General features: G+C 52.7%; 2 protein-coding genes across 2 annotated transcripts; one reads left to right on the top strand and one right to left on the bottom strand.

Annotated features, from left to right (window-relative positions):
- The first annotated feature begins 1266 nt into the window (after window positions 1-1266).
- On the top strand, window positions 1267-9055 carry Zbtb39 (zinc finger and BTB domain containing 39). Its single transcript, XM_041673287.1, has 2 exons — window positions 1267-1403; window positions 3395-9055. The coding sequence occupies exon 2, from the start codon at window positions 3437-3439 to the stop codon at window positions 5564-5566; it is 2130 nt and encodes a 709-aa protein (XP_041529221.1). The 5' UTR covers window positions 1267-1403; window positions 3395-3436; the 3' UTR covers window positions 5567-9055.
- A 1782-nt stretch (window positions 9056-10837) lies between these two features.
- On the bottom strand, window positions 10838-13038 carry Gpr182 (G protein-coupled receptor 182). Its single transcript, XM_041671593.1, has 2 exons — window positions 12900-13038; window positions 10838-12505 (listed from the first exon to the last, which is right to left on the bottom strand). Exon 2 carries the CDS (start codon window positions 12487-12489, stop codon window positions 11314-11316), a length of 1176 nt encoding a protein of 391 aa, XP_041527527.1. The 5' UTR covers window positions 12490-12505; window positions 12900-13038; the 3' UTR covers window positions 10838-11313.
- Window positions 13039-13388: the final 350 nt, after the last annotated feature.

The raw sequence follows: 13388 nt of genomic DNA on the forward strand, positions 1-13388 counted from the left end.
ACAAACAGGAACTTCTTAATTACAATTGAAAACCTTAACTTGCAAGGACTTAACACAGGACAGAGAGGAACTTAATTCTTTATCTGTCCTAATGGCAAACAGAACGTTCAACCTGCCAGGTATAGTCTTCCTGTTTCTGTCTCCCATTAACTTGCGAGGGAGACGGAGGAAGAGAAGAGATGGTGGTGGAGGGCCAAACAAAACTAAATAGATAAGAAAATGTCACAAAGAAATTCATTACTTTGTAAGTAACTATAGGAGAGAAGGTAGACCTTTCCTATAAATCAGAGACGGGGCAGGGCTTCTTAAATATCCCCCCCCCCCAAAAAAAAGAGGTCAAGGGGCTTAGTCACGTGATGATCTGATCTGTGCCAGGAATTGCACAGTTCAAAAGGGCAGCAACCTTGTCATCGCCAGAGGACGAACCTGGCTAATAAATCTTGACTCTCTGGAGTCTTTGATAAGCCACTTGTTCTCAGTGTCATCTACCACTTGGTGGTGGGAATGAAAACACACCACTTACCCATGAAAGAAATACTGACTGGCCAAACTGGCTTAGATTAGTTAACAATACCTGCTGCGTCCTCTCCTTACTATTTACCCATCAAGAATTACTACATCCTGCCATATGCCTATTCTGGAGTTGCGCCTGGATGTCTACTGTAGGCAGGGGAGACAGCTTTGGTTTTACGGCTAGTCTGGAGCAGGAGCATTTGAAGAGAGGGCTCGGAAGGGTGAAGGCGAGCAATGGCGGTCTACTCAGGGAACCCAGTTTAGGAAGTGGCCGAGGCTGTCAAGGTGCAGGGAATCTGGAGGAGAGAGGGTCAGTTTTTTGGACTATCAGAAGAGCTTCCCAGGGACCTAACCTGAAATACTCCGTTCATCCACCCACCCCTGTCCCCCATGCCACACACTCACACACACCTACGCCCGCATAAATTCAGAAAGCACCTAGGAAGAGTGACAAACAAAAGGCGAAATACGGGCTCTTGCAAAACCAGGATTCCTGCCTTCAGAAAGCTCACAGGAGGAGACATAAATTAACCAAATAAGCGTGTAAGTCTTTGTAAAGCTGTTGGAAGACAAGCTTGAACCCGGCTTTTCACTCCCCAGGGGCTAAGTGTGGGCTCCTGGCTCCGCCCGGCCGTCGGGGGGCGCTGCCTCCTCCCGTGCGGCGGGGGGCGCTGCGGGCCGTGCGGCGGGGGGCGCTGCCTCCTCCGGGACGGCGGGGGGCGCTGCGGGCCGGGCGGCGGGGGCGGCCCGGGCCGGCGCGGCGAGCGGCTCGGCGGATGGAGAGTCTGGCCGCGGCCGGCGGCGCCGCCTCCTCTTCGGGCCGGGCACGGCGGGCCGGGGCCTTTGTGTGAGGCGGCGGCGGCGATGGTGCTCGGACCCCGCGGAGCCGGGTAAGCGCGGCCGGGTGAGGGCTGCCCCTGGCCGAGTCGGACTCCCGCTCGGCCTTTCTGTCGCCCTGGCTGGGCGCGCCCTGCCGGTGTCCCCAGCCGGCTCGATCTCCCTCCCGGCGACCGGGCCGCGGCTCTCGGGCCTCGGCTCGGCCGGCTCCCGCGGCGCCCGGCCTGTGTCTTGCAGGGGCAGCTCGCGCTGCCTGGGGCGACCGAGGTGCCCCCTCCCCGCGGTGGTGCGCCCCAGCCCGGTCCTGCCCCTCCTTCGGCGGATTGCACGGAGGGGCGACCGCGGCGCCGCCAGACCCTCGGGGCACACTCTTGCAAGTTCCAAATCTACCGGGTACCCGGACCCTCCCACGGTGGTTGAGTGACCGCCAGGGCCCGGGAGATGCGTGGTTGGTACTCAGCAGTACTCAGACGAGTGCTGGGCCCCGGAGAAAGTTGGGAATTGTTGGTAGGACCTGGTGCGATGGTGAAAGGGGCTGTGCTGCTCAGGGCGAGTTGTGAGCCGCACAAACATGTGACTAGCTCTAGCTGACTGTTCTTCCGAGGTGTGCGGGAGCCGAAAGGGGAAAAAGTATTAAAAAGGCTTGAAGGAATCTTTCCTATGCAGTCGATGTCTTTCATAAGGCAACCAATTGTTAGAGGCAAGGAGAAATACAGCATACCTCAGTAATGTTAAAATACCACAGTTGTGTTTGCTTTGCATTCTTCCTTGGTTGTTAGTTTAGCGTCATCGACAATAGTAGTTCCAGCAGCGTCCAGAATGGCTCTGGGGAGGGCCAGGGAGTAGGCACGTAGCCTGGGAAGGGCAAGATGGGAATTCAAGAGGGTGAGATTTTGAACTGGGTCTGGTGGCTCACACTTGTAATCTAGCGTTTGGGAGGTGGAGGCAGGAGGATCATGATGAGTTCAAGTCCATCCTTAGTAACAGCAGTTTCAAAGTCAGCCTGGGCTACATAAGACCCTGTCTCAAAAAAGTAAAAAAGAAAGAAAGAAAGAGGAGTGTGAGCTTTATTTGGAGGCCTGAAAGGACAGCAGTGACAGACAGCTAAAAAGTAGACACCTTACCTCGTTCTCAGTAGCCAGTGGTGCTTTGATAATGGTGTTCTGATAATGGTGTTCAAGTTGATTTGTGGCATTTGGCATTGGGAGGGAGAGGATAGACTTTAAATGACAAGGGAAACTTAACTTAGGAGGTTAATAAAAAGATGGAGCCCGTTGTTTTGGCCGTACAGATGATTGTGTTCAGTGGAAAACTCGTAGCCAGACACCTGCGGCCACATCGCTCTTCATAGCTCAGACTGTCTTAGAACTCCCGATATTCTGGCCCAAACCATCCGAGTGCTAGAATTATAGGTATATGCTATTGGTATATAAACCTGGTCTCTTAGGTTTTTAAAAAGGATTTGTTAGCCGGGCAGTGGTGGCGCACGCCTTTAATCCCAGCACTTGGGGGGCAGAGGCAGGCGGATCTCTGTGAGTTCGATGCCAGCCTGGTCTACAAGAGCTAGTTCCAGGACAGGAACCAAAAGCTGCGGAGAAACCCTGTCTCGAAAATCCAAAAAAAAAAAAAAAAAAGGATTTGTTTTCTTTTGTGTGTATGAGTGTTCGCCTACATGTACATAAGTGTACTGTGTGGTTCTGTTGCCTGAAGAGGCCAGCAGAAGGTGTTAGATCCCCTGGAACTAGAGTTACAGACATGTTGGTGCTGGGCATGGAACCTGGGTCCTCTGTATGAACCGCGGATGCTTCTAATGATGAGCTGTCTGCAAGCCCAGATTCTTAGACTTTTTTCTCATCCCTTTGTGGTTTCATCACGACAGTTCTCTAGTTGGGTTTATACAGGGAACAGACCGCGCTCCTCCCTTGTTCTCCGGGTTCTCCTGTCCGCTTACCCTTGCTCACCCAGGGCACATTTAGAGCGGTGGTGTCCTATACAGAGTTCCTTTCTAGGGATGTCTGGCTATCTTTTTTTGTCTTGTCCACAGATTGACCTTGCTGATAGAGGCCACTTCCTAGGAGCTGCTAAGATGGGCATGAGAATCAAACTGCAAAGCACCAACCACCCCAACAACCTGCTGAAGGAACTCAACAAGTGCCGGCTGTCAGAGACCATGTGCGATGTCACGATCGTGGTGGGCAGCCGCTCCTTTCCTGCCCACAAGGCAGTGCTGGCGTGCGCAGCTGGCTACTTCCAGAACCTCTTCTTGAATACTGGGCTCGATGCCGCCCGGACCTATGTGGTGGACTTCATCACTCCTGCCAACTTCGAGAAGATTCTGAGCTTTGTCTACACCTCGGAGCTTTTCACAGACCTGATCAACGTTGGGGTGATCTATGAGGTCGCTGAGCGTCTGGGTATGGAGGACCTGCTTCGGGCCTGCCACTCCACGTTCCCCGACCTGGAGAGCACTGCAGTAGCCAAGTCCTTGACTAGTGAGAGCCAGTCTGGTACTCTGAGGTGCCCTTCAGTAGATCCCACCCACCCTCTTGGGGAACTCCGGGGAAGTGGGGAACACTTTGGTCCTGAGAGAAACTATGCGTTGCCTACTGATGCTGGAGGGAGCTATAAAGAGGAAGAAAGAAGTGTTGTCAGTGACGCTAATCACAGCCTGCCCCTGCCACAACTGCCCTTGCCACCAAAGACGGAAGACCACGATGCCCCTGTTTCGTTCACGTCTGTTCCTACTGTGGTGACCCAGCCAGTCCTAGGCACTGTCAGCACGGGCATCCAGACCAGCGCGAGTTCTTGCCAGCCATACAAAGTTCAGAGCAATGGAGACTTCAGTAAAAGCAGCTTCTTCATTTCCGACAGTGCCATAGACGTTACAGCCGGGACCAACTCCTGTTTGAGCAATAGCGACCACTCCAAAGATCCAGGCTTTGGGCAGGTGGACGAGCTCCAGCTGGAGGACCTGGGGGACGAGGATTTGCAGTTTGAGGACCCGGCTGAAGAGATTGGGACAACTGAGGAGGTGATCGAGCTGAGTGATGACAGCGAGGATGACCTGACTTTTGGTGACAGTGATAACCGGGAGAATAAGGCCATGCCCTGTCAGGTATGCAAGAAAGTTCTGGAGCCCAACATTCAGCTGATCCGGCAGCACGCTCGGGACCACGTGGACTTGCTCACAGGTAACTGCAAGGTCTGCGAGACCCACTTCCAGGACCGGAACTCCCGGGTGACCCATGTCCTGTCCCATATCGGTATTTTCCTGTTTTCCTGTGACATGTGTGAAACGAAATTCTTTACCCAGTGGCAGCTGACGCTGCATCGACGGGACGGCATATTTGAGAACAACATCATTGTCCACCCTAAGGAGCCCCTTTCTGGGAAACTGGGTCTCTTTCCAGGGGCGGCCTCCCCAGAGTTGAAGTGTGCTGCTTGTGGGAAAGCGTTGGCCAAAGATTTCCACGTGGTCCGAGGCCACATCCTTGACCATCTGAACTTGAAGGGCCAGGCCTGCAGCGTCTGTGACCAGCGCCACCTCAACCTGTGCAGCCTCATGTGGCACACTCTCTCTCACCTGGGCATTTCAGTCTTCTCCTGTTCAGTCTGTGCCAGTAGCTTTGTGGACTGGCACCTCTTAGAGAAGCACATGGCTGTGCACCAAAGCCTGGAGGACACCCTGTTCCGCTGTCACTTATGCAGCCAGAGCTTCCGGTCTGAGGCTGCCTACCGCTACCATGTCAGCCAGCACAAATGCACCAGTGGCTTTGACACGCGGCCTGCTCTGGGGCTACAGCACCTTGCCCTCCAGAAGCGAAAGCTGCCCGCGGAGGAGTTTTTGAGTGAGGAGCTGGCTTTGCAGGGCCAACCTGCCAACAGCAAGTATAGCTGCAAGGTCTGTGGTAAGAGGTTTGCCCACACGAGTGAGTTCAACTACCACCGGCGGATCCACACAGGTGAGAAACCTTACCAGTGCAAGGTGTGTCACAAGTTCTTCCGAGGTCGCTCGACCATCAAGTGCCACCTCAAGACGCACTCGGGGGCGCTCATGTACCGCTGTACAGTCTGTGGCCACTACAGTTCCACCCTTAACCTCATGAGCAAACATGTCGGTGTCCACAAGGGCAGCCTTCCGCCTGACTTCACCATCGAGCAGACCTTCATGTACATTATCCATTCCAAAGAGACTGAGAAGAACCCCGACAGCTGACGGGGTCTCCGCAGAGCCAGGGGGCTCCCAGGTGGCAGCCGGGTAGTGATTTTCTAGAGGGTCCTTGCCCAGCTGACGCTACAGTTTGCCTTGCTAGGAATTCTCCTCTGTATTGCGTTGAGAGAAGAAAGCACACAAGCTGGTACTGTTTGTTTGCGAGAGGCAGCAGCCCGGTGCATTTACCTCCATACCTGTTCTTGCCCACACAGGGCTGCATTCTTGGTTATTTTGAGGCTGGTTTTTAGGATCTAGTCAAGCGGGCCTGTCTACTAGGTCCCCTTTGCCAGTTTCTCTTGTTTTAGTTTACTGATAGATTTTTATGCTGCTAAGAACCTACCAGCAGCCTCACTGGATAGAAGAGGTGGAGAGAGGTTTTCACTGTGGGGGTGACTGCCCAACCTTTGGCAGGACAGCAGCTCTGAGAAGGTTTGGGAATGTGGTCATTTGGAAGGATGAGCAACAGGGCAGGGCAGTTCATCTCGGGGTCCCACCCCCTCAGTAGGGACAAGGTGTCTTGAGCTGAGGGCGCTACTTGCTCCGCTTCTCAAATCTCCCGATTAGATTGAAAATCTCTTGTCAGCTAGATCTAAACTGAGGACCAAGCTTTCTGTTTAGGTTGGCAAGCTTTGGGTGTCCCATAGTGCCACCCAATGGGAAGCCTGGATGGATGGAAGAAGATGCCCTTCTTTTTCCTCGTTTCCAAAGAAACATAATTTTTTTAGAGTATAGCCCTGGATGTCAAGCCTTCTGTCAGAGGACAGAGAGCCACTCAATGTAGTCATCTGTCACCTGGCCATCTCTTTAATCATGCGTCTCCTGGGCACGGAGGAGACTTCTGATAGCAGCAATCTTGCCTTAATTCACCTCAAGTCTCCCACTCAGGATGGTTTGGCCTACAGCGTAGACGAGAAGACCCTGTGAGGCGGTGGATTGTGAGCCCTCCGGGATTTAAGGAACCCGATTAACTGGTGGTATATGGCAGGGTGTGCGCTCTGATGGTCTCACATGGGTACCTTGTTTACTTGGTGGTAAAAGTATGGGAGTTTGGCGTTGATGCTGAGCATCGCCTCCAGGGGGCGCTCTTGGATGGTAGCTGGCTTAGGCCTTCCATGTGGCTGTTTGGCTCCTTAGTCTTTGAAAAGGCCTTGCCCAAAAAAGGCTGGAGGAGAGAACCCTTGATCTTGCATACTTATAAGATGGCACCTCAGTAGCTCATACTACCTCACCCTGCTCAGGTGAGCTCTGAGAGTCCCTAGTTTTGGGCCTAGCCACTGCCACTGCCCCTGGTGGGACTCAGCAGCACCCTGGGCTATTCCATAAACAAGTGGTTTTAATTAACTCACAAAGCCTTTTTAGACATCAATATTTATTTATTTTTATTTTGTATACGTATTACCCAGCATCTCTTTTCGATAAGTGACTGTTGGAAAATTAGTTTCTCTCAAGCAAGGAACCGTATTCCACCAGACGGGTCTGGCTGTGGATTTGGAGGACAGGCGTGCAAGCACGGAAAGACGTGCCAGGCCTTTTAAGGAGCACATTTTTGCTTCTCCAGGGGTAGTCTCTAGCAGAACAAACCTAGATCAAGTCACATGCAGGTTTTTGCACAGTTTTTATCCACCCAGCGTGGGCAGCCTCCTGTCCATGTATCTTAAGACACAGGCAAAGCAAAGCCTTGTCCTTGGGCTGGGGAAGCCTTGAGTAAAGAAATGCCCGGGGCGTCCGGGGGCTCACATGATGAGCCTCCGACAGTGGCTGGTCAAAGGCCACCTTCTCATGGGATTCCTTTCCTTGGGGATGGGTAACAAGCTGCAGCGGTGAATCTGCTGAACTTCCTGAGACTTTTGGTGAGGAGGAGTATGGACCCGCTGATGGTGGGGGACAGGGACTTCCCGGGCCTCAGCCAGGTCACTGAGAGTGGAGAAACCCTTTTCCATAGCTTATGGCATCGTGGATGCTGGGTGGTCGGTCTGTCTACTTAACCTGAAACTGTGAAGTTTTCCCTTTTTGCCATAAACCAAAAAGCAGATCTTTGAACTTTTGCCCTTTAAACACTAAAACCAAACTGTGCCCTCTGGTCCCTCGAGGTTAGTTGATCAGGGAGATCCACTTGTTCCCAGTCAGATATGTAGCAGGTGGAAGCAGTGTCTCATGAGGCTCGCTTGTCCTAACCACACCTCTGTGGGTAGCCCCACATCCGTTCCTGTCTCCCCTTCTGTGTGAAGTTGTTTGCTTTCCCCGAATCTAGTTCGTTCTTCTCTTGAGTTTATTTACTTGAAACGTTACATGGTAGTGAAGGGTACCCAGACTACCTGGTGGAAGGTGTTCTGCAGTTTTAGTTTTTGATACCCATTTGATTTCATATTTGCCTCCCTTGTGAATTTCCGTTTAGCACTATCCCCGCTGTATTGCGTTAGAGTTCTCTCTGACCCTAGAATGTTCCATCTTTGCTTCCCCCTCCCTTCGGTCTGTACTCAGGACCCACCTGCAGAGTTTTCAGAACTCTGCCCAGCAGTCACCTGGGCTGCTGGCTGACTGTTTGGAGAGCGTTAAGTCAAACGAGAACATTCCTAGCTTGTTTCCTAAGGGAAATTGTAATGTTGGTGCCGTAAGCTGGCATAAGCAGCACGGACTGTCTGTGGCCAGAGAACAAGATGTGTCCTTGGATGCTGCGGGTGACCCCTGATGGCTCAGTGATGTCATATACTGGCTGGAAGCTCTACTGAATGAACCCTACTATTTGGTTCTAAGTTTTGAGATTCTTTGGAGTCCCCGAAGTTCATGGTTAGTTGGGAAGAAAAGAAGTGGTATTGGTGGGGGTCAGGTAACCCTAAGAACCAGGAAATAGGTAAGAATCATATTTTACTTTATCGTGACATTCACAGCCCCCTGTCTACAGGGTGAACCTGTAAACTTCAGTGCTTTTTCCGGGCAGGATTTTGCTACTGATTGTCTTCCTCTTTTGGCCTCCTGCTGTGCCCTTTCCACTAGACCCTATACTACTCAACTTTGAAAATTAATTTAAATCCCTTTCTAGATGGACACTGAGTTTGTTGGCAAGGGAGTGGGCCCTATGAAGTAGTCTTTGCCTGTCTGGGAGTACCTACATGTCCTCTCCCTCTCCCCGAAGTGTTGCTCCACGTGAGTCAGAAAGTGGGTGACAACATGCGTTCAGCGTGGTTCCACATCACAGCCAGTGTCAGAACAAACGACACGGGATGATGTTCGACACCTTTCTTGTCAGTCCCACCTTCCCCCACCTGGAGTAGCTCAAGTCTGGTGAAGCAGAGAAGCTGTTGATGTCTAACCCTTCCATTAAATTAAGAAGTACTGACCTCCTAATATTTAAGTTTTTACTATCTGCTGTAAAGTTTTGTATATTTTGTAAACCTTTTTCCCCAAATAGTAGACGTCTAAAATCCTACATCTGATTCTTTTATATTCCATTGTTCAGCACAAAGTGTGGTTTTTATTTAGAATAAAAAAGAAAAAAGAAATTTGAAGTGGGAGTTCTTTTTCTGTGCGCATGCCTGTTTGCTCAGGCCCCGAGTTCAGCATCTGACTCTGGCTGGCCTCCAGAGCTCACGCCAGCCCCGCAGATGCCAGGATTCTTTCAGACAACACATTGTGTTTTCCTGACGCTGGAATTCCCCAGGACCGGTGTGTTGGCTGTTTTTTTAGTGGGAATTGAAGTCAAGTACTCAGTGTCTCAGGGAAGCATCCCTGAGGTGGTCTTGCAGCCTGGAGAGTATAGTGGGCCTCTGCAGAGCTCTCAGCCCAGAGTCAAGAAGCAAGGGCTCTTGCTATTGCCACTGTATGGTGAAGTAGTGTGGGAGGCAAATGGGGTGGTAAAGGAAGAGCGAACAGGAGGCAGAGGTTGGCGTTTTGTAAGCTAGGTCCTAGTGTTTTCCCTCAGAACATGACCTGTGATCCCTTTGGTCCTGAAGCCTGAGGCCTGGCCAGTCATCTGCTTGGTAAATGTCTGCTGAGGGGAAGGAGAACAGCCTGGTAGTCAGTGTATCTATTTCTGCTCATCCCTTCCGGGTGGAACAGCCCTCAGGAGATTCGCTCAGTGACACCTGGTCTCAGGGTGGAAGATGTGTAACAGTGTCACAGTGGTGTGGGCATCAGGACTTGGCCTTCATCGTAAATGGGGACAAGTGAAGAAGGGTTTTTAATGCAATTTCTGCATTGGTTAAATTTTTACTGTAAGTTGAGCAGCAACTAAGACTTCCGGGTTAGCCTTGAACTCTGCCCCCGAGGAGCTGTCTCTAACTTAAGAGTCTGTCAGCTTTGGAGCCAGCGCACAGAGTCAGTGTTGGTTCCCTCTGCACATTGGCAGTGCTTGCGCTAGAGGAGCGGCTAAAGGATTGGTCTGGTAAGTAGGGGTTGAGGTTTCTGAAAGCTGAACTGGTGTGATGGACGGGCGGATCCCTGGAGCTCTGGAGGTTCAGTGAGAGAAAAGAAGTTGGAGATCAGTTGATGGAGACATCTGATGTTGACCTTCCGTATGCACGGGCACACACTTGAGCATACGTCTGTGCGCGCGCGCGCACACACACACACACACACACACACACACACACACCCATTCCAGGAACTGCCAGTGAGCAGAACTAGAGAGACAGTGAAGAGATCAGAGGAAATTATGGGGGCACCCATTACCAGAGCAGACTGCAAGTCCATCGACCTCCAGATGCTGCCCAGGGGCCAAGGCCACAAGGCAGAAGCTAGAGTCATGTCCGCTGCCCTGTTTACCAAGTCTGGCACCCGAGCGTTGGCTGCAGACTCGCCTGTCAGCAAGAGGACATCTTATCTATAGTGTTCCTAGACAAGGTGCTGTACAGGGAGGCCTTGGAAGGACTTGGCTAGGGAGAGTTCTGGAAATGGAAGTCAGTCTTTGTCTCCATTCCCTCTCCCTGCAGGGGACAAAGGCAGAGGCCCAGAGTGAATGTCCCCAGATACTTTGTGGTAATCTGGGAGATGGGGTGGGGTGGGATCATTGGTGGCTCCGTGCTTCCCTAGGAAATGGGGTATCCTAGGTTCAAACCGGGAGGTCACCGTGAGGAGGCCTCAGCTTTGGGGTGGGGGTGGGGGGAGCAGGATGGGTGGGGGAAGGGAGGGTACCACAGGGAAACAGAGCCACACTTCCTGGATGGCTGGGTGGAGGGACCATCCTGCTGAGCCAGCGGTGGGGTGCCTGCTGAAGACCCGACTGGCCAGGCTCTAGTCCCCACCCCCTCAGCTCACTCGCTGTGTACTGCTGGAATGGCCCGGCAGAAGCCTCCTGGGTCCTTGGCCTCTGGCCCCTTGTCCCCACAACTTGCTTAGTGAGCTGGAAGATCAACAAGCACACAAACACAAAAGCAAAGTTTTGCAAGGTTCCTGCGGCGCGGACTCTTTCCGGCCAGGGTGATTTATGAAACAGGGGCATCCAGTTCCCTCGGCAGAACATTCCTTCACTTCCTTGCCTTCCGAAGCCCAGCTGAACGTGCGCAGCGCTCAGATCCCAGCACAGCTGTCGCTACGAATTTATTTATTTCACCCCTCCCCCCACCTGTGTGGCTCCCTTTGCCAAGAAGACCTAAACAAATAGTTTACCACCAAGGGAGGACCCATACCCTGTCCTTCCCAACCCTTTCCCCCCTCTCCCCACGGCAACGTTTTGATATATTTAAAACTGACCCTGAACAAGCCAGTTCCTCCCCTGTCCCCTCCCCCAGATCTGGAAGAGTCTGGAATCCACCTTAGCTGCCTATGGAGTTGCTGAGTGTAGCCGCGGTGTTCAGAGGAGGAGGAGGTGCCTCCTGAGAGTTTCGGACGGGGTTGGGGTGGAGATCTGCCCCAGGCAGGTCCACCTCCTTAGTAATGACGATGGAGTGCTGGGTGGAGGATGATGCCCTGGCCTGCTCCTTGGGAAGGTAGCGGACCACAATGCTCAGCAGCCGGCCCCGGAAGCTCGGGCTGAGAAAGTTGTACAGGATGGGGTTGAGGACACAGTGCAGCATGGAGAAGCAGTCGATGATTTCGTAGAAGAAGTAGAGCAGGTTAACCAGGTGGCAGTGGAGGAAGATGTGGGTGGCATGCAGGGTGAGCAGCAGCATGGACACATGGTAGGGCAGCCAGCAGATGACAAAGACGGCTATGTAAGCCCACATCAGCAGGCACTGGCGCCTGCTCTCCGGCCGCCCCTGCTTCCGAAGGCGGCAGGCTGTTAGGATGTTGAAAACCGCGATGAGAGGGAAGGGCAGTAGGAAGCCCAGGGTGGTAGCAGACAAGGCCACTGCCAGGGCCCATGTGCTGTACGTCTCGAAAGGTGCTAGGAAGAGGCACATGGGCTCAGGGCCATCCATCAGCTGAATATGCACCACCTCAGGCAGTGGGATGATGGCCGAGAGGACCCAGACGCCTGCGCACACGGCCCTCCGTATTCGGTGCTGGCGGCGCTGCCAGGAGGCAGAGGCACTGGTGAGGCTGACATAGCGGTCAATGCTGAGGCACGTGAGGAAAAATATGCTGCTGTACATGTTGGCAAGGTAGAAGTAATGGGTGAAGCGGCAGGAGAAGCTACCCCAGAGCCAGGTGTAGTCCAGCATGACCTCCAGCATCCAGACGGGCAGAGACAGGACGATGCCGAGGTCTGCGATGGCAATGTTGAGGATGTACAAGTTCAGCAGCCCCGCCCGGCCCGAGCGGCGCCAGTTGACGCAGATCACCAGAATGTTCTCCACTAACCCCACCACAAAGATGGCCAGGTAGAGGACGAAGAGGACGACATGCTTGGCATTCTCGTTGAGTTCCATGTGGCAATCAGAAAAGGTGTGGTTGAAAAGGTGGAGCAGTTCTGTCCAGTTATGGATCTCTCCAAAATCATTGTCGGGTGCCGAAGTGGGGCCCGGCCCAGGGCTGGGTATGTCTGACATGAGGACCAGGTGAGGCCTGTTAGAAAAGAAGGGAGGGTTGTAAAAGAAAGAAGAGAGAGCTTCCCCAACGGCAGTCTCTACACGCCCCCCCCCCCCCCCGCCCCCCCAACTAAAAGCCACAGGAGTTAGGGGAATTTGGAAAACACTCCGGGGCTGAAAGTATGTTTAGAACTCAAACTGTGACTGCTTAAGTTTGACCCAAGAGCAGACACATTTTGTAGCAACGTCAATGTTATTTGTTCCCAACAAGGTTTCTTTCCAACATTGGCAGTGCCGGCTTACCACCAGTCCCAGGGGTCTCCAGCACAGACACACAGACAAATAGATAGACACCCACCCCTCACACCTCCGAGAGAGCCATTTGTCTCCCGTCTCTGCCTGCTGTCTTCCCAGGGAGAAGACGCGCTCACCTGACTTTCTCCCGGAGCACCTATCCTGGAGAGCCTGGTGGATAGTGGCTGGTAGTTGCCCGGAGGTTTCACCGGCCACAGATGTGGAGCTGGCTCTGCCGCTGGCTTCAGGCAGCCCTGCTCTCCTGCTGGTAGTAGCTGTCACTGGTTGAGGCTCTGCAGGAGAGGGCTGGGTTTTTTTCCTGTATTCTCCCAATCCAGTCCAAGGGGACAGGATGTCCCAGAAAGACTGACAGGGTGTGTGTGTGTGTGTGTATGTGTGTGTGTGTGTGTGTGTGTGGTGGGGGTGGGGGTGTCAAACTGCAAGCATTGAAACCGAGACTCGCTAGCTGTATGGCTTGACCTTAATTAAGCCTCAGTTCTACTCATCTCTGCAAACTGGGGGCAACTACAGTATCTAGTAAAAGTGAGATTTCAAGAAAAAAATTAATTAAAAAATTAAAAACAGACCTTGTGATAAATTTCTTTTTTCTCTAATTATTTTTTCTT

This window comes from Microtus oregoni, unplaced genomic scaffold (genome assembly GCF_018167655.1).
Source record: "Microtus oregoni isolate MIOR12 unplaced genomic scaffold, Mior012 000001F_ref0000356, whole genome shotgun sequence".
Taxonomy (NCBI): Eukaryota; Metazoa; Chordata; class Mammalia; order Rodentia; family Cricetidae; genus Microtus; species Microtus oregoni.

Excerpts from the sequence above, each read along its gene's own strand:
- Zbtb39 (XM_041673287.1), top strand. The coding sequence starts at position 3,437 with ATGGGCATGAGAATCAAACTGCAAAGCACCAACCACCCCAACAACCTG.
- Gpr182 (XM_041671593.1), bottom strand. The coding sequence starts at position 12,489 with ATGTCAGACATACCCAGCCCTGGGCCGGGCCCCACTTCGGCACCCGAC.